The following is a 20,591-nucleotide window of genomic DNA, read 5'->3' on the forward strand; positions in this document are numbered from 1 at the left end:
CTTTTCAAAGGTACATCAACCAGTCATTTATTGGGCTACTTTCATCCCACCATTGTTTTGATTCTTGGTTTAGTTTTATCTAAGGAGAAGTAATGTGAGGAATGGAAGCATTGACGAGTGTTATCGCCAGAACTCAGAATCTGTCCATCATCAAGAGAGCAACTCATTGAACCTTATTCTCACTTAGCTCCACTAAGTCCTATATACCTGGCAAGGCAAGAATTCTTAGCTATAGAGACAAGTCCCTCTATTTTCCTGAGGGGAAGTGTTATAATTTCTTGAGAAAGAACACATCTGGTTAAAAAAGGGCTCTCAGATTACTCTGAAACATTGGCCTGATGGAATCTCTTTTTTCCTCCCAAATTGAAACACTGCTCATTTAAAAAGTATAATAAAATCCTAGAGTTCATTTATTTCATAAATTTAGGGAAAAAAATCTAAGACTCAAATTTAAATATAGGTGCCTTTGATGTCTTTCATAAAATGAACTAGTACCTTCTTTTCTAATTTTTTTTTCTGTGATGCCTAGCTGTTTGTTTAAGCTTTTCATAGAACCATGGAATCATTGAGATGGAAGGGGATGTGGAGATTGTCTAGTCAAGCAGTCTATTCTTCAGTACAACCAGTGGCAGGACAGTTTATCTCATTGATGAGCATAATTAGATTTTAGAATGTTCCCTCTTGAGCCGAACAATGGATAGATGCCCTAACTTTGGTCAAGTCTCAGCCTTTCTGAGCTTTAGCATCTTCATTTATAAAATAGATAACGCTGCTTCACAAGTTGTTGTGAAGATCAATGCAATATTATGTGTTCTAACTAAACTGTAATAGTTATATAATTCAAACATTATTTTAATTAACTTCTATCCACCTACTATGGAACAAAACATGATTTTTGTAATAATAATAACAACAACAACAACAACAACAACAACAACATAGAGATAATAATAGTAATAATAATGAGATAGCTCAAAAGTGCTGAGTAGTTATCAAATGTGCCAAAAACTAAATGCATTATCTCATCAAAAGAAAACTGCAGTGTGATGAAAGTGTTCTGGAATTAAATAGTGGTGATGGTTGCTCAACCTTGTAAATACACTAAAATCACTGAAGCATATAATTTAAAAGGGCAAATTTTATGATATGTGAATTATATCTCAAAAAAGAAAGAGTTTTGGAAAAATACAAATATAGAGGTAGTCAAAGTATTGTGAAGGATACAGTGAAGAATAAGCCAGTCTTTTATTTTACCTCCAAGCTCTGTATAATATAGTTGAGGATTTAAAGCAGGTCCATAAAAACTAACACTTGAGCAGTGTATGGAAGAGCATGGCCATAGGCTTACAAAGGTTTACTAGACACTAAGGACCGAGTTGAACATAAGCCTCCGGGAGGGTAATATCACTGTCAGGATATTATTTCTTGGAATTCAAGGAGCTCTAGCATTCTATAGGATGGGGACATATTAGAAAAAGTATATTATCTTAATGAAGACTTTATGGGAATATGAAAATACTATTTCTTAGAATATATTAGCACTAAATGAGATCTTTCTGAAGTAGTATCACCCTAAATCTCACCCATTTCTGGTTCCTTATTGTGTGATGCTGTGAATGTAATTAGCCAAAAAGGAAGATTCACTTTGCAGTAGTGAGTAGCCCTACTTGTGACTCAGTCCTCTGAGCATGCCTTGGTTTCACGATCTTTTCCTGGTACACAGACTCAGCTGAAGTCATCTTTTTTAGAAAGCATATCCAAATTGGCCAGATACCAGTACTAATATTGATTAGCTATATGATTTGGGCACATTTTGTAAACTCTCTGAGTAGATAGAGAAAATAGCACTTATCTTTCAGGTCTGCTAGGAGTTATACGTCATGTGTAGCTCAATGCCTGACACCCGATGAGCACTATGGTAAGTAGGGCCTAGAAAGAGAGATGGGAGACAGAGGGAACATATATTCTGTGTCTCTGGATGTCTTTGGGATCTTCTGGCTGTCCTACAGCTGTCCACATGCTGGCTTGCTCCTGCCACACAGCTAGAAGTCTCCCTAAGACTCTCCAGAGCCCTCCCCCACAATGCACCTGTGCTGTTTCCAGTCACTACCTCAAATCCTACATGCATGATTTATCTTCTCAATTTAACTGAAAACTTCCCAGAGGACAGAGTACACATTTTATGTGTTTGTATTGTCTACACACTTAAGCACAATGCACATATATTACATAGTTGATTTTTATTAGCTGAATGAATTAAAAAATATTCTTCAGTGGGGAAAGTAGGAGACAGGGCAACAGTAGCTTTTTATTTTTGAAATACTGTGTGTATTGGGGGGCAGTGCATTTTCAGTTCAATGACAGGTTAGAATAACTAGACTAAAACCACTTCTTGACATTATAGACCATCTAGAGTGGTAAACACAGTCTCTACCAGCCAGTTAGACCCCTAAGTCATTCATTTGGAAATGTATTTGGGTTAAATTAGCGATTATCTGAATCAGTGTGTTTGTTTTGAGGTGAAAGAACAGGTGGCTCTCTGACACACTGTGCAGTGTTACTTACTCCAGCAACAGAGGCTACAGGCTCCATGGTCCCCCTCGAGGCTTAAGACCTCTGTTCCCTGGTGAGGATTAGTGTCTGGAGAAGCAAAACATAACATTTAGTGTGACTCTGATTTCAACTGGCAATGCAGAATTGGAGCATGGGAGTTGTTCCGTATTCTGAAATGGGCACAGCATGGAGTGCATTTGAAGACATTGCGTAGTTATGTCCAAGGTGGGGCTCTGTATCATATTGGATGACAGAAGCTTATAGACCATAAAGAAGCCTCCCTGCTAATCTACATGCCATCCTGTGTTGCATGCTTATGTATTCTGTTTGGTGATGCTCTCTGTAGAGTGTGGTAAACAAGTAAACAACAATCAAAGAACAGAGGACAGTTTTCTTTTTTTACTGCTCTATTTTCTTAGACATAGTTGAGCCAAACACTTCTACCTAACAATTCCAGACTAAGGGGCAAAAAACAGCGACACATCTATATGCCATTTACAGGCTTAATCTTTATATATATGTATTCTGTTTTATCTATTTTATGTGTGCATATATTGAAATATATCTGCATCTATAACATACGAACATGTTGTTTGAAGTATGCCCAACAAATTGAGAACATCATTAAATCTTAATATTGGTTAAAACAAATATTTTCAGATGAATATGTGATAGCAGATGAAATTAAATGGCGCATTAAACTAGGAACCTTTCAAGTTCCTTCCCATTGTTGTCTTTCATGATATTTCCTTTTAACTTGGCTTAACAATATAATCATTATTCAGAAATGAGCTTTTGTGAAGAAAAATAATTACCTTTGCCACTACTTATTTAACGAATCCATGGAAAGACTTCATTAAATTATAAATGCCTCGTTACTGATATTCTCATAATAGATTTTTGAAATTATGGTGTGAGCCAGTTATCCATTTCAAGGAAGACACAATGCTAAAAGATCAGTACATGTCCAGTGAAATTACTGCTGGTTTTGCTAATGCAATATTCATGAGAATTTGCCAGAGACAATCACATTTAATCCCAGAGAATAAAAAGTTGAAATGAATTCTTTTAAATTGTAATTATCCATCGGTAAGAAAGTTTAGCAAGTTTTATTGTTTATATAATTGAAATGACTCACTATTCTGTCAACACGGGAAGTATGTGTTTGGAGAATATTTACAGTTTCTGCATGGAATCATAAATTTGGCTTCAGGGAAAAAATTGGTCCTTTGTCTATCATTTATGATTAAATTGTTTTTCATGGATAATGATGTAACCTGGGGTGGGGTAATACTGTCTGAATTAGGGTAGAATCTGTTGTTTGAGCCTACTTTGGAGGTATTTCGGTTCTTTTCTTGCTGACTCCGGAGTGTGAATCCATGAGATACCCAAAATGTTGGAAGTTAAAGGACCACATAAACACATCTAGGGATAAATGAACATCATTTAAAAGTCAGAAGCTCGTCAAACATTACCAACCCTCATTGTCTTTTAATTGTTTTACTGTATTGCAAGAAATGAATCCCCGTGAAATCTGGGGATTTCTGTAGCCTAGAAAATAAGCATTTTACATTTTATATTGCACAAAATTTTAGGGATAAGGTAAAGGGACTCTTTTTAGAGTTTGGTACATTTTGTACCTTTAGCATTATAGTGCTTTTATTCACAGAACTTGAACCTCCTCAAGGAATAGAACTCTGATAAAAATAAGATATTGTAGCTTTCCTATCAGAACAAGCAGGACACTTTAAGAATTTATTTTGGTGTGTCTTGGAATAAGAAACATGCCTGTAATAGAAGAGACTCTAAAACAAGGGGCAACCCTAGAGTAAGGATTATGTTCATGTACGTGTTATGTTGAAAGATGCAATTCCTATGATACAGCAGAATTTTAAGCATGTTCTGTAGAATATTTCTTTCTGACCCTAGGAAATTCCAGAGAAGTCTCAACACTACTTTGATCCTTCTTGGATAGTAAAATGTCTTCTGTTCACTTTTTGATATAAGAAGTAGTTTCAGTTCACTACTTTGTAATGATAAATACAACTTTAGTTAAAGCCAGAGCGTTACCACTGCTTAGGCTGACTTGGAGCTGCCACTTGTACTGGCTGAGGGGACAGGGTTGTCTCTTCTTCTCATGACATTCATTTCTCTTCCTCCTCCTCGAATCTTCCAGGAATGAAGGAGGAGGTAAGAGGCAGACAGGATCTTACTTGGCTAATTCAATAGTAGGTAGGCATCTAGCTGGGCTTAGCTTAACCTTAGAACTGACTCTACAGAGCACATTTAGGGGCATTTTGGTGAGTTCTTTAGCTCGTATAACCACACCACTGGAATTTCTTTACCTGCAATTTCCTCGAGGTGGTGAAATGCACTTCCTTCAGATGGTCATTTTAGGATTTCCACCTTAATCTCTGGGCATCCATTACACAACTCCAAGTTCTTTCCATTGAGCCGTCTTCACCACCTACTACCCCTCCCCTCAGTTGCTCTCTTAGACAGGCAACAACATGATTCTAAGCTAGCTTTCTAATCCATCATCCACTGGCAGTGCTTGCTTGTTGCAGTAATATCTCTTTGCTCTGTCATCAGAGCATCAGCCAATCACAGTCTCCCCTTGAAGATTTCTCAAGCAAGAGTTAAATGTCAGTTTGCTGACTACCCCAACCACTGCCACCAAGTTCCAAGAGACAAGTATCAAGCTTTCTGAGGTTCCATTGAAGTCATTCTCCCCTGCACTTGCGATAAGGGAAAATAACCTTCCAACCTGGATGTATATGCAGATCATATCACTTCCCAATTCTCCCCCACAGATCTTCCTCTAATTTTCAGACTCCTCTTGGCATTTCTTGCCTCTTTAATGGGCCAGAATTAGGTAATTAATTTAGGATCTCAAAAGTGGTTTTCAGTGTTCTCCTTTGCAAGTCCAGCTTAGGCAATCTTATACCTTATTTTGTAAAATGGAAGTACTAATTTGTTTATTTACTTCTTATCACCTCATGATTATAGTTGAAACTGAGACAGAAAATGAGTTTATTTTAAAATCTTATTCTATCCACATATGAGTTGCTCACTGTCCTCCATAAAATTATTTAAGCACACACTGATAGGTAGATGCAATCTGCAAAGCACCATACACGGACCTTTAGTGCTTCTGCTCTATCAAGGAAGATAAAACAGAAGCAAAGAACAACTAGATTTACCAATTCTGCTAACTGCAATTATAGGATGAACCAATATTCCTAAAATTCAGCCTAGTGTAATAATTAGGAACATAAACTCTGGAGCCAGACTGCTTGGAGTTGAATTATAGCTTTTCTCTTTCTGTGTAAACTTAGCCAAGTTACTTAATCACACTATGCTTTAGTTTCCTCATCAGTCAAATGGAGATAAAATAGTTCTTCTTTCATGGAGCTGTTATAAGAAATACCAGAGTAAGTATTAGTCAAGTGATTAGAATGCTATAAAGTTGTTTGTTAAATAAAGATAACAGACCTCATAAATAAGATTATTAGTTTTCCTGTGAAGTTGTATCACATGTTAAAATATATATACCACATTAAATAATTTACCGAAAGTGAGCAAACAGGAATTCTACCAGAATGAGGAAATGCTTGCACAAAAGAGATACGCAAAAAAAACAACAACAACAAAAAAAAACCCTTTATAAAAGTCTCTATAGGCCTTTGGATAAATTTTAATTTTTATTGAAATCTCACTGTTTTTTTTTTTTTTTTTTAAATCACCTGAATCATTCTAAAAAAACCTGAAATGCCTTACAGTGGCATATATTTAAAAGTAAGAATCATGAGACATATGGTGGAAAATAAGAATAAGTTTAGGGAAAATTGTATGCCAGGAGTCTATTTTACTAATAAAATTTTCCTACTCACTTTGACTCTGAGATTTCTAATCACCAAAGTCAAAAAGGAAATACAATTTTGAGTCATATTATCTGTCAAGCCTAAAACAAAAACTTTAAAAAATTAAAAACTATACCAACTTATAAGAGAAAGATCCTTTATGGACAATAAGAACCAGGAAAAAGAAAAATAGAAAAGTTTAGAACATCTACATGAAGGAGAAAAATGAGCAATGTCTTAAATAACATCTTCAAATACTTTCCTTCAATTAATGCATTTGTAGACAAGATTTTCTTATAACTCTCAGTGTAAGCTGGTACTATATTCTTGCTGCCTAATTCAATGATGAGAATCTGGCAAGAGGTCAAGAGAATGTGGCCCAGATCTCCAGGTTTTTGATATTCCAATTATAAATTTCTACAGGAATTGATGGACTATATGTCTTTTAAATCCCTCTTCCTCCATGTTGTTCCTCTGAACTGAGGTTTGATGAAAGGTGAACTACAGACAGTTTGAGGTTATGTACGTGGACAAGGGCCTGCAGTGTTACTGATTAGGGGCAAATCCATGATCCACTGAGCTCCTGGTAACCTTGATAGTCCTAGTACTAGAGAAAGCTTCTCAGAAGCAGAGGACACGAACACATGTTTCTCTTTGCCACCTTATATTATGCAATTATGAAATTAACAGCAGCAAACTTTGCACTTAGAATAATGTGTAATGCTGTTTTGCATAATTCAGAGGAGTCAATTTTAGATAGCCATATCTTAGTTTAGATATAAATTAAGAATGAGGAAACTGAATTCTAGTTCTGGTACCCCTCTATTAAGTTATGTGACCTTGAACAAGTCATTGCACCTTCCTGTGTCATAGTTTCATCATCTGTAAGATGAAGAAATTGAATAAATGCCAGACTTGGCATTTGATGATTTTTTGTATGTGAATAATGACTAAGAAGCTGCACTCATTAAATGCTTGTCTGTGTACACATACGCTTTAGAATTATTTTCTATATTGTCAGCATTCGTCAGTTTTCTCTAAACAGACTTCATTGCTCTGATTTCACCGTAATTAAAAGGAGAATGTCAAGCCGCCTTTTTCTTGTAAAATGAAGAGTGGATTAAAGGAACTATGTAACATGAAAAGATGTCCTTTCACAGAGGCAGCTGTGCACCTTGTCTGTGGCAACCTCTGGGAAGAAGGCAGCTCAATTCTCTTGAAAGTGTGTCTTTTGGAATATCAATTATCCATGAAAGAGATGCTTCAGACTTAACCAAATGTCAAGAATCTTGCTTCTACTACTTGAGTTTTTCAGAAGTAAAATCCGAGGAAAGCAACTGTTTGAAGCCTGTTCTTGAACAATATCCTATATGTAATTCTTATTAAATGCTGACTAATCAATATAATTTTATTCAACTCTTTTTTGCCCCTCTGCCTTTCAGCACCAAGGAAAAATTGGAGTTAAATTTAATGTTGGGACAGATGACATCGCTATTGAAGAGTCCAATGCAATCATTAACGATGGGAAATACCATGTGGTTCGTTTCACGAGGAGTGGTGGCAATGCCACGTTGCAGGTGGACAGCTGGCCAGTGATCGAGCGTTACCCTGCAGGTAAGCCAGTGAATGTGTATCTGGGGAAGATTTATGAAAAACAAAGTGGAAAACAAAGCATTGTTTTGCATTTGTTTCACCAAATTGTGGGTTTTCTGAGAAACCACCAAGTATTTATTGCACTATAGAGTCATGCGAATGTACTGCTGTCCTAAACTATTCTTGAAACAGTGTACAAGTGGCATTTTATAGAAGAACTTGAAGGCACACGTTATCGTTTGCAAATTTCAGGACATCAGTGAAACCAGAAAAATGCACACATAAAAGGCACAACATGTCAAAGCTCTTTTTACTGGATCCTTGCATTTGAACAAAGGAAAGGCTTTGTCAAAAGTAACAAAGTTAAAATTTAAAGCTAAGGGAGGGACTATTATAACACTTTGCTGCGAAAGAGAACTAGGTGATTCCTTTGATGGTGGTATATAGCTGAAACTCGTGAAACGTGCAGGAGGGCCATTTGACAAACAGAGCAATAGTAAAGAAACTGTTTATAGTAGCACAAATCAGCAATTATAAGAACGTGTAGGTAATCGAAGTCTGTTTTCACTGTCATATAACCGTGGGGTTTCATAAGGATTGTGACACTGGTTTCACTCATTTTCATTCTGCACAATAACAGTGATTACCAAAATGTATATATAAACTCCTCTATTATAAGTATTCGTTTCTTGGAAGAAATAATATGAGGAAATAACTAACTTATTAAATACAGGTTAATTTTCTTTAGTATTGACTCAATTAGGGAATGAAATATCTGTGATGCCCTTTTGGGATTTTCTGATCTGAAAAATTTTACACCTTCAAGCCTCATTTCAGACCTATTTTTAAAACTCGGTGTTCTTCAAATATTTGCTGAATTAAATGTTATAAAAAAACCTGTATGACAAAATTTAGAAGCAGGCACATTAATATTATGTTCCATGCCTATTATAATACTGGAAAACAGTAGGAAATCTATAAATATTTGCTGAATTGATGTCCTGGGAATTATCTCAATTATACACTACAGTTATGAGAGTGTACACCTTCTGTTAATAAGATGAGAGAATGGAAAACCTGGAAGAAAAGTAACTTAAATCTGCATGCGATGGTACATAGCCCCTGATAATCCCTTATAACATTTACTGAAATCCTAGTAGAAATGTAAAACTACAGGCTCAGTGAAATTACAGAAAAGTAAATTGGCAAATTTCCTGAAATACAATTAATTAATACCTCTTTACTGAGAGGAAGTCATTGCATTGGATGTCATGAAAGATATAAAATAAGATCAGTTCTAGAAGACTTGCCCCTGGAATATTGTTATCTGTGAGTAGTGGACCTTAACATGTAAAATGATAAACCGTATTTATTTATATTTATGTAAATATTTATAGAGTGCCTACTATTTCCCAGTATTATTATAGGCACAGGACATAATATTAATGTGCCTACTTCTAAATTTTGTCATAGAGCAGTTTTTTTATTACAGTGTGGCAGTTGCTTCTTGAAGACTGGCTTTGTTTCATCAGTTAATGCTTTTAAATTATTTTATATTTAGTACCTTTTTTACTTTTACCACACTTTCCAAACTGGTATCTTAGATAAAAGGTTATAGAGAGTGTTAATGGTGATCTATGGGAGGAAAGAGGAAGTCCTGCTCTCAAGTTAGTTTGAAAAAGTCTGGATTAAACTAAGTTAAAAATGTCTACCCTTGGACTTTATTATATTAATATTCATAATGGATCTCCAAAAGGAAATATGATATGCATTTCCCAAGCATAGATAATTGGAACCTAGTTTTCTAATGCATTAATGCATGTGAGTAAATATTTTATGTTTTAAAAAATTTCTCTACCCCATGATTTTAATATAGCTTTTGTGATTAAATTTAACTGTGCACATACCAGATACTGTGCACCAGGTATCATTCAAAAAAGTCATGTTCCCTGTCTTTTTGTGGCATGCTAATGTCCAATTTTAATCAAAATTGAGCTATATTAATTAAGTCAACAAATATCTGTGTATTTTTTCTAGACTAATATTTGATTAACATATAATGTCTTATTTACCAGTTAAATGGATACTCAGTATAAGAAGTAATATAAAATATATTTAAAAATCAGAATCTGGCAATATTATGATAGTTAAGGATCAGATCTTTAGAAACAGATATTTTAGATGCAACCTCTATATTTAGTCCAAGATTCTAAGTTTTTTTGTTATTCATTCGAAAAAATAGCCTTTACCACTAAATCCTATAATCAGAGAAGCGGGAACTAACAGACTATTTTTGGTTCCTTTTAAAGTGCCTGTACTGCAAAATATAAGTAATAAGAGTGGAAATTAGTAATTAAGTATAGCACTTAACCTTCCATTATAGGGCTTTGTGGTGAGTGCTTTTATATGAAGCAATTCATCTGGTAGCAACACTATACCTTTAGTGAAAAGCATCTAAAGCATTGGCTGACAGTATCACCCTATCATTGTCTGGAAAGCTTTCATAGAGAAACTAATTAGTGGAGGTAGATTATATGCTCTTTGGGAGTTTATAAAATATTTCTATAGCTCAATAATTCACATCTTAAAATAAATATTGAATTTTATGAAAGCAGACCAAATTTCGATTCTTTCCTGTGCACAGAACAAAGTATAAAAACATTTTGCAAACTATTTAGAGAAAGTCATTTCTTGGTGCTTATCAGTTAAAGCTCTAGAATATAATGCATCATTAATCTCTGATTTGTCCCTAATTACAGTTATATAGCAAAATTTTCTCTCTCAACAGACTTCCTTTTCTCATAATGTTAGTCCACAATGCCTATCATCTTACTTGCTCAGGCTAAAGATTGCTCCAGATAAATCACAATTACCTTTGAGAATAAACCTTTGAGCTTATTTGTCAACCACAGTGTGCCAAAAAGATGTCTTTCATATTCTATGCAAGGTCAAATATTAATTTTATTTCTATCAACTTAACACATCAATAAATATTAATGGATGTATACTATATTAAAGGAACATACTAGGCTTACCATCTGGTTAAAGAGATAAGTAAAAAATGTTCAAGATTAAATATAAAATACATGAGAAAATTTAAGAGTTATCATTATCACATTTGGCTAATTTCTGAATAAGACATACCATAAAAAGGAAAATATGTTCCAAGGAAGAGGAGACCAGTTCGGAGTGAATGGTCTAGAAACTTGATTGGGGTCTTAAAAGTGTAAAATTTTACTTGGAAGAAAAAATGCATTCATTTTAATGGGATTAACAGGAACAGATAGAGACAGGAAATATTTATAAAGCTATTAAACAGTCCAGGTGTCAAAAGATAAAGGCTTAAAATAAGGTATGAGAAAATAAAGAGGATGAATACAGAATACATTATAAGACCTGGTGAATAAATAAAAGGGGACTCATTCCCATTTTTTAGTTTCTGCCCCTCTCTCTCTCATCAATTATTCAACATTTTAGTGCTGCAGTGTGTCACGAGGCTGTGCTAGGTGTCAATGAAATGGAAACCTGTGGTAAGAATGAGTGGACAGGTCACAGACATGGATTTTGCTTGCTAAGAGTTTAGTCTGGAAGACAAAAAGGATTCATCAAACTTACCAATGTAAATAAATTGTGTTAACTTCAAAATTAGTAGTACAGCGTTTAATTGTTATTAGAGAGAGTATCGAAAAAGGAGAAAATGGTGGTCTGAAGTGGTGTAACAAAGTAGATCCTAATGGGGATGGGAAAATTTGAAAGAAACAGAGGCTAGCGCAAAAAGAGGCTGCATAAAGATGGTGTAAATATTTTTTATGTGATTGTTCTTTCAAAGACTTTATGAGTATTACCTCTAAATTTTAACTTTGTTTTTCATCTCAAAACGCTGGTAAATATTTTAGGCTGAGGAAAGGCATATTGATGATTGCCATTTAAATTTATACACTTAAATTAATTGGTTTTTAGTTCAAGTCATCAACGAATTTATTGACTGTCTATATGAGCCCTTCCATTATTTAGAGTTTTCTGTTTGGTACAAAATGTGTCAGTTGGTTTGGTGATTTTGGTGTTTTTATTTATTTTTTAACCTTTTTTTTTTTTTTACAACATATGATGTAATTGAGAAAAATCAACCTCATTTCTAATCATAGCATTTGAAAGAGGGAAGGAACTTCAAAGATTTCTATTCCAGCACCTTCATTTTTTCAAACAGTAAAACGAAATGTTGGAAAGGCTACCTGATTTGACCAAGATCACTATGCCAGTTTGGGAATCTTGTCTGATTCTGTGTGGCTTCCTTTATGTTGTCTGGGAGACAGAAACCAAAATGAAGAGAGATTATATGTAGCCTTCTACATAGCAAAGTATATTCTTCATAGCTAAATGTTACGACTTACGTGATTGGTCATAGCCACATATTCGAATCCATGTCACAACTGACCACTACATATACACACAAAACTATCTAAGGTATGTTAAAAAAATAATAACACATAGAAGAAAAAATATTCTTACAAAAAAATTTTGTTAATAAATTTTGAGTTAATACTACTCATTAGTAGGCAATGATTATTTTTGACCTCACATTAAACACTTTATTTGCAAATTAAGTAATCCATTATGAATCATTACTATTTTACTTTTCCCATAGCACTCAACCTTCAAGTTGGTGTGATTTCCAATTTTATGTACTTTTTTATATTTATTTTTCAGTGACATAACATGAAACTTAGTTGATTTCAGTAGCTAGAAGAGGAATGAATCATTAGAAGATTCCGGTATTAGAATTGTTAAGGATTATTTGGGAGAAAAACTATTTTAATAGAAGACTTCTCCCATGTCTTGGTTAAATGTGTAGACATGGGAAATGTTTGACTGAATCCTGTTTCCTTGCTATAAAAGTAAGAAAGTAAAAATATAACTCTCTTGTGGAAACTGATGAAGCATACAGAAGATTGGAATCATTCTGTAAATAAACTACCAGTTTTTGCTAGAGTCCAACAGAAGACATAAGAATCAGGATTTGGCACATAGTAGGGAACTTAATAAATAATTGTTGAATAAATCCAGTTTCCTCTATTGAACCCTATGTTAAAACATTGTCTCTTACTGGCAGTTTTTAGCCAAAATATACTTATGTACAAGGTTGAATGTACTTACTTGAATATATAAATGTTTGGTTTCTATTAGACATAATTAAATGTTTACTAATCCAAATTTTCCAAAGAAAAGCTTTCTCACATACTGTGAGAAATCTAAAGTCTCAAATACTGTAGCTATGTCAGATAGAACTAGTAGCTAAAACTCTGAGATTTCTGATGTTAATTTTCTTCTTTCGTGGTGTTCAGTTTTTCTGGGACTTTGGGGGCTTTTCTTAATGAAACATAATGAACTTTTTATTGAGCAGTATATTAAATACATCTGCCCAAAATGCTTAGCTTCAGAGAAATTGTATCCAAGGAGATAGAAAGAAATGATATATTCTCAGACTTCTCACTCATTCTTAATGTATTCTCAATGAGCTGGAGATTATATAGAGATATATGTATAGATATAGATATAGATATAGATATCAAAAAGTACTTACTATTGCAGTAAGGCAATCACACTAAGATTTTTAATTTCCTGACAAAAGAAAGAGAAAATTCCTCTAATGGTTTGGTGGATTTTGGTATCATTTAGACTACACAGGCTGACAAACACATATAACACAGATATTTTCCAAAAGATTATTTTTCACAGTACAACAAAAGGAAAGGAGATTATATCAACAAGCCTGAAGGGTTCATTTCTTAAATCAAAGTTCTGTAGATTGACTGTAAGTTGCCTTTTCTGTTTTATTCTTGTTATGTATGGCAGTGTTTTTATATTCCACTTCAGGAAGCTTATCAGTTAAACCTATCTGTGACTTCCTTAAAGTTATCTTGCACTGGAGGCTAAAATACTGTTTCCTATCAGTAGTCTACCCCATAGCACTTGAACCCAATTCTCACAGGGCCAAATTAATAATTGTATATAAGATAGATAATTCTGAAAGCTCAATTCAACCATCACAGGCCATTTCTTTCTTTTGTCAAAACATGCACATTCTTTACCCTAAAAACTTTTGTATTATTAAATGCTTATTGCTGACAAAACTGAAATAACTAAAAAAATTAGTTTCTGTAGATGTGGGTTAGGTATCACTATTCGAATACCATTGTGAATGATACAAAGAAGTATAAGTCGAAACACTTCTATCTCTATTTCTTCTACTATCCTTCTACTATGTTTCCTTATTTCTTTTTGCTTCTCATCTAACTCAGTCTAATTTGAAACTGAGCCAACAGGATAGGAATGACCATAACTCCGTCGGAAACCTAGAGCCCGATAAAGTAGGAGGGCAAGCTGTGGGTTCCCTATGTATTTGAAGTTAAACTTAATTCAAAAGCCCATTGAAAGAAACAAATATATTTTGAAACATTTAACAAGTAATAAATTTATTTTATTTCAGAAGTTTAATTTATAAACACACTCTAGATTTTTTTCCCTTTGAGACTGAAATTTAAAGAAAACGTGCTTTTTTTTACCAGTATTCATTTGCCCTTTTCTTAATGTGAGAGGTTCTCAGATTCTATCACTAAGAAGCCAACAAATCAAATTAAGGAATATTTGTTGAACTATGTTCAAGGAATTTTGCTAAGTATATTATATCTTATATTATGCTATAAGATACAAATAGCAACCCTTCTTATGATTTCCAGAAGATCCTTCATTTATCTTCTTGTTCTCTATTCCTCTTTCCAATGTACAATTTGTTTGTAGTTTTAAATTATTATCATAAGAAAAGGATGTGTCGATCCAACTTCTACAAAATATTCACTGTAAATAGAAAATGGCATTATCATAATTTTAAGTAAAGATAGCCAAAAATATTGACTGAGTAATTGAGTTCACAGACTTTTCTTCAAAGATATTGAATTTGCAAACAATAAATTATTCAAGTCAAATACAAAAATTAGTTGCCACTACAAATGCAAAATTTAGTTTTTATGATGTGCAGCAAAAAATGATTTTCACTAAATAGCTAAAGATTGAAGGTCAGAGAAATTATATTTTAAGGATGTGAGGCTTTCAGGAAACTTCAAATGGCTTTTGCAAGTGTTTGGTTGATTTTGTTAGATTTGTAGTTTGTAACAATGCTTTTATAGCTTGATTATTATCTGAAAGTATAGTTGCTGTATCATGTAGTTTATAATTATCTGAGTTCCGTGGAAGATAAGTCACGTTCCCAACTCAAATGACAAGCCTTTCTGTTAATATTTTCTCAGACACTCTGAGCTCTTATTTTCTTAAGAGCTTTTTAAATTGCCTAGGGATATTTATATATTTTTATGGTAAATATAGATAACAACTAGTACTTTTTGTGTATAATTAAGCAATTAAAAAAAAAATTTCTACTGTGAGAGGGAAACTCCCAGCTTTTAATGTCAGCAGTTGAATGCCAACTATGAGCAAGCCTCAGACTTTTTATACTGTTTCCTCTTGCCCATCATCTACCTACTTTTCTTATCTTGTAAATTCAGGAATAAATTGGCATTAAATGTCACTTTACTTCTAGTAAACAATGACAGTGTGTTCAAGAGGTAGCAGAACAGCAAAAAGGTTAAAATTTCATATACCGATGTTGAGGCCCTATATGAAGTACAAAAATTATGTAACTGTCTTCCATTTTAGACATTAATCTGATAAAATTTTTTAAATTTCTTTTGAATTTCTTTATAAGAATCTGATAAAGTAGGACATCTTGTCTTTAGAAAAATACATATATATCTGCATGTATACTCAAAGTTATGTATATGTTTTTTAGTAATTGTTCTTCAATATTTTTAAGGCCCATTTACTAAGAATTCAGAACTTCTGATCTTGAGGACGTTGAGATTTTAGAGAACAAAATAAAGTCTATTTAAAGAACATATGAAGAGAAACCTCTTCTTATCCAAATGAGGCATATGCTTCCAATGTAATATAACTGCCCTTTATTAACTTTCTAATAATAATAACCATCTAACCACTGATGAAGCTGACTGGATATAGTCTCTGCTAGCTCAGATAAAATTCTTTTTCTTTAATAGAACAAGTCCAACTTTTGTACTTCCAATTTAGAACAATCATTCTTTCAAAAGTGATTATAAGAATGTCATTATCCTTTCAATAAATGTATTTTGAGCACTGACACCATGCTTGATATGATTCTAGCATTAGAGCATTGCATAATAAATATCCTTAAGACCAAAATATATGGTTTGAGGGTCTTATTTGGATAGATCTATTGGTAAATCATCTGAGGATTGTGAAATGTGATGGCATAATAACAGCGTCCAATATCTTCGAGACAAAAATGACTAAAAATTTGACATCTTTGGGAATTACTTTTTATTATGAGGACAATTTAATAAGCTTTTTGCATGTATAGAGGAACCTTTAGAACTCATGGAAGAGGACAATGTCTCTCCCCTTACTAGATAATTTTCACCTTCTTTATTAATATTTATAGTTTATTCTCTTATTTATGTACTTAACTTATTCCAGGAGAATACTGACAGTCCATTTTCCTTCACACAAAAAATCATCTCTAACATCAAAAAATGTTATAACTAATTAATTTAGAAGAATATAGAGGCAAACATATATTCATGTTTCTTTATTATGAACTACCTGAAATGTGACAAATACATTTTGGGTACTATCCAAAGTTCATAATTAAAAACAAATTATCTAGGACAAGGGTTGACAAACTTTTATTGTAAAAAGCCAGATAGTAAATATTCTCAGCTTTGTGGGCCACATGATCTCTGTCACATTTACTCAACTCTGATGTTATAGCTTAAAAGCAGCAATAGATAATAAGTAAATGAATGGGTGTGGCTGTGTTTCAATAAATCTTAATTTGCGAAAGTAGGCAGAGGGACTTATTTGACCTATAGGCCATAGTTGATTAACTCTGAATAAAGGCATGAGAGAAGAGTGCAGGAACCAATCTGAAAGAGCTCCTACTGGTCAGAACTAGAGCAATTTGAGCAACAAAATAAATATAGATAGCATTGGATTATAACTCAGCAAAGTAAATATCCATGATATTAATACTGATATTAATAAGTAGTTGAATAGATCGATGGATATTAGATATGTGGGGGAGCAAGAATAGTTTTTTCTTATAGAAGAATTCTAATTTACAAATATAGAAGGATGATGGAAGTAGATATTCACCATTAGAACTTCAAAGTAAAAAGCACTCGTTGAAAGCACTAGATGTGCTAAAATTAGTGGTTAGAAGTTTGAGTAGAGACTACTAATTTCTGTAGTCTACAAGTGTCTCTTCCAAGGGGAAAATACAAACTTGCTTGCAGAGAAACTCAGCAGACCACCTTAACTAAGTGATCAAGTTTAATATCACCAGTAATAAGGAATATTGACTTTATACACCTCCTGATATATTGAGAAAAGCACTTTATTTCTTTGATAATTCCTGATATTCTCTACAAAAATTCACGATCTCAGTCTCACCGTGAAAAATGCAATGCGGGAATCTGGATAGAATCCTGGAACAGAAAAAGGATATTAGCTAAAACTAGTAAAACCTAATAAAGTTTGTACTATATTTAATAGTATAGTGCCAAAGTTAATTTCTTAGTTTCAATATTGTCCAATGGTTATTCAAGATGTTAACAGTGAGGGAAGATAGATGAAAGGTATGTGGAACTCCCATACTTTCTTTTACAACTTTTCTGTAAGTCGATGTTTTTAAAATTTTAGAAAATTTCTATCTAAACATACCTTTTACTCAATTACATATATATTATAACATTATTCAAGAAAAAAGATTTTAAATAATAAAACTTCATGTCTTTGTAGACCTGATACCTGGTAGGTCAGGTGTAATTGTTGTGAATAAATTATATATTAACATGTTCATATTGTTTATATAAAAGAACGTTTATTTTTAAGGAATATAAACCTAATTTCTGTAACAATCCAAAGGTATAACCTAATCTAATATTTTAGTTCTTAATTAAGACAGAATGACATAATAAATGTGAAAACTTTTTGAAGTATGAAGCCTTTAAATAGGCCACACATTAAAATTTAAATTATGATGATGAATATTTTGTGTCAAATTTAGCCTCATGGGTTGAATATTTCTCAAAGGAAGACTTTCATCTTAAACATTTTAAAGTCTGTTTTGTTTTTAGCCTTACGAATTTGACTGTATTAAAAGCAGCTGAACTTCCCACACCCCCCATCCTGGAAATTTGAGACTAACTTTCTTTACATTAAGTATTATTGAAGTGATTCATCATCTTGGGCATATTATTTATACTGGTGGCCTAAATTTAAAGTGTCTATTGAGAATCCAAAAGACAATATACCTAACCTAAGTCTGTCTAGATATTAGCATATGCGTTTTCAATGAACTCTTTTAGCTGGATTTATGAGATATAAAACTGGACAGAATAGAAGAACATTTAACTTCATTTTTCTAGATAACGTCAACTAATTGATAACACACCATAATAATTTTTCAGGGTCACCTTTGCTGGAGCATTTTTAAAAGTCCACGTAGAGTCATCAGTTTTCTCATTTATTATTTTTATCACTCAGTTTGGCAGAGGAGTTGGATGAGAATGTGCTCTCTGATTAGAGGAGAAACAAACAAACAGAAAAGCTTTTTTAAATGCAAATGTTTGCTTTGCTGAAAAGAGGGACAGGATGGTCACAATCGCAGTAGGAAATAGACCTGGGAACAATTAGATGAGGCCTGTGCTTTATGGAAATAGAGTTCAAATAAAAGGTTAAATTCATTGAACTGATTCAATAAGGAAGTTAGTGTTGCGCAAGGATTGGGGCGAAGAGATAACAGAACTCACCTGAAATCCCAGACATTCACTGAGCACGTTTAAATTTCTATCTTGTGTAGGATCTGGTATCAGTGACTGTTAGACAAGTACTCTATGCTGGGTACTCCATATTGGGAACTGTGATAGTTATTTTGTATACATTTTCTCATTAACAGTCATCAAATCTTATAATGCAGCTTATAGTACCTCATTTTATAGATAAGCAACCAACCATAGAGAGATTAGGTTACTTGCCAAGGTTGCACACACATCCCAAAGCTCACTCCAGTGCTCTGAAGTATTATGCAATGCTGTTTATTCTTACTCTTCCTCAGGGAAGAAAAGCTCAGAAAACTTTTGTTGTATTGAGGTCTTGATAGCAATGGTCATTGCTTCTTCTGTTCAGATCTCGGGGGGACGGGGGTGTCATTCAAGGGTCTCTAGGGATTTGTAGCATGCACATAATGATGGCATTCCCCACAGCTGATTCTTTTTCTTCTTATTCTTCTAGTAATTTTTTATCCAAGTTCAACTTGTACACCCCTCTTAAACACTAATATTTAATAAGAACATATAGACCACACATCAAATGACTGAACTTCAAATATATGCTAGAGATAACACAAGATTAAAGGTACGATAGGGTACAGGTTAAGAGAGAAGGCTCAGGAACCAGCCTGTTTGAATTTAAATCTTAGTTCCAACACTTTGTAGACGTGTGACCTCTGGCTGGCTTCTTTAACTTCTTTGTACTTAAATTTCCTGATCTATGAAATAAGTTAATGATAGATAGTAATTACTTCATAGGGTTTGAATTTTCAATAAGTTTTTAGTTTTAAAATACATAGTAATTGGTAAAAATCCAGTAAGTAAGTACTCAGTAAATGTTGGTTCCACTATCATTTATCAAGTTAGTTTAGTTTTGCAACCCTGCAATTACAATTGATACTAACCTCCCCATATTATATAGTGTATAGTGTGCGTTTCCTTCTGGGTACAATTCATCCTGTCTTGGCTGTCGGACTTGGGTTCACACACATGGAGATAAACCTTTCCAGAAACTTTAGACATGTAATTACCCAACTCCCTTTTCTCCCCAAACCCACTCAGAGCCAGAACACTACAGAGATATCACTGGGAATGACAGGGTTTAAGTCAAATGAGTAGCATAGAAAATGTGTTTCATATAAATTTAGAAAATGGAGTGTAATTTGGTGATCAAGGAAGACTTCAAGAAGGACTAGAATGTGGGCTGGGTATTGGAGATTCCTTTGACTTTAGCGAGTGTTAGGGAGACCATGCTAGCGGGTGGATAGGCCACTCCATTTGGTTATGCAGTTGGGGTACCTACATGCAGTGCACCAGGATCGCATCAGAGGGAGTAGGTTGTCATCTGGAATCCAGTCTGCACTTGTATCAACAAGCTGTGTGCTTTGGCACAGAAAATGTCCCCTCAAGAAAGAGGTATCTTTTCCTTCTCACCAAGTACCCCAGGCTTGCCAAACCTTTTGTCTGGGCTCCAACCACCAGAGGAATCTCTTTTTTCAATTCCTCATAATGGTGGCCTATAATTAGGAGGCCATAAAAATTATCATTCAAATAAGCATAATTCTGAGAGAGAAAAGATGCACTGTTAATAGTTACTCCTACATAACATGCACATAACGACACTGTCCCAGGCAATCCAGAACATTTGTCACTTGACCTATAA

General features: G+C 33.8%; 1 protein-coding gene across 20 annotated transcripts in view; it reads left to right on the top strand.

Annotated features, from left to right (window-relative positions):
• NRXN1 (neurexin 1) overlaps positions 1-20,591 on the top strand; it is a 1,047,547-nt gene that overhangs the window by 875,108 nt on the left and 151,848 nt on the right. For all 20 annotated transcript variants that reach the window (XM_023532814.1, XM_023532816.1, XM_023532823.1 and 17 more), the window contains one exon: positions 7,859-8,030. In XM_023532814.1, coding sequence (XP_023388582.1) covers positions 7,859-8,030 — 172 coding nt within the window. The remainder of the gene's footprint in view (positions 1-7,858; positions 8,031-20,591) is intronic.

This window comes from Pteropus vampyrus, unplaced genomic scaffold (genome assembly GCF_000151845.1).
Source record: "Pteropus vampyrus isolate Shadow unplaced genomic scaffold, Pvam_2.0 Scaffold91, whole genome shotgun sequence".
Lineage (NCBI taxonomy): Eukaryota > Metazoa > Chordata > Mammalia > Chiroptera > Pteropodidae > Pteropus > Pteropus vampyrus.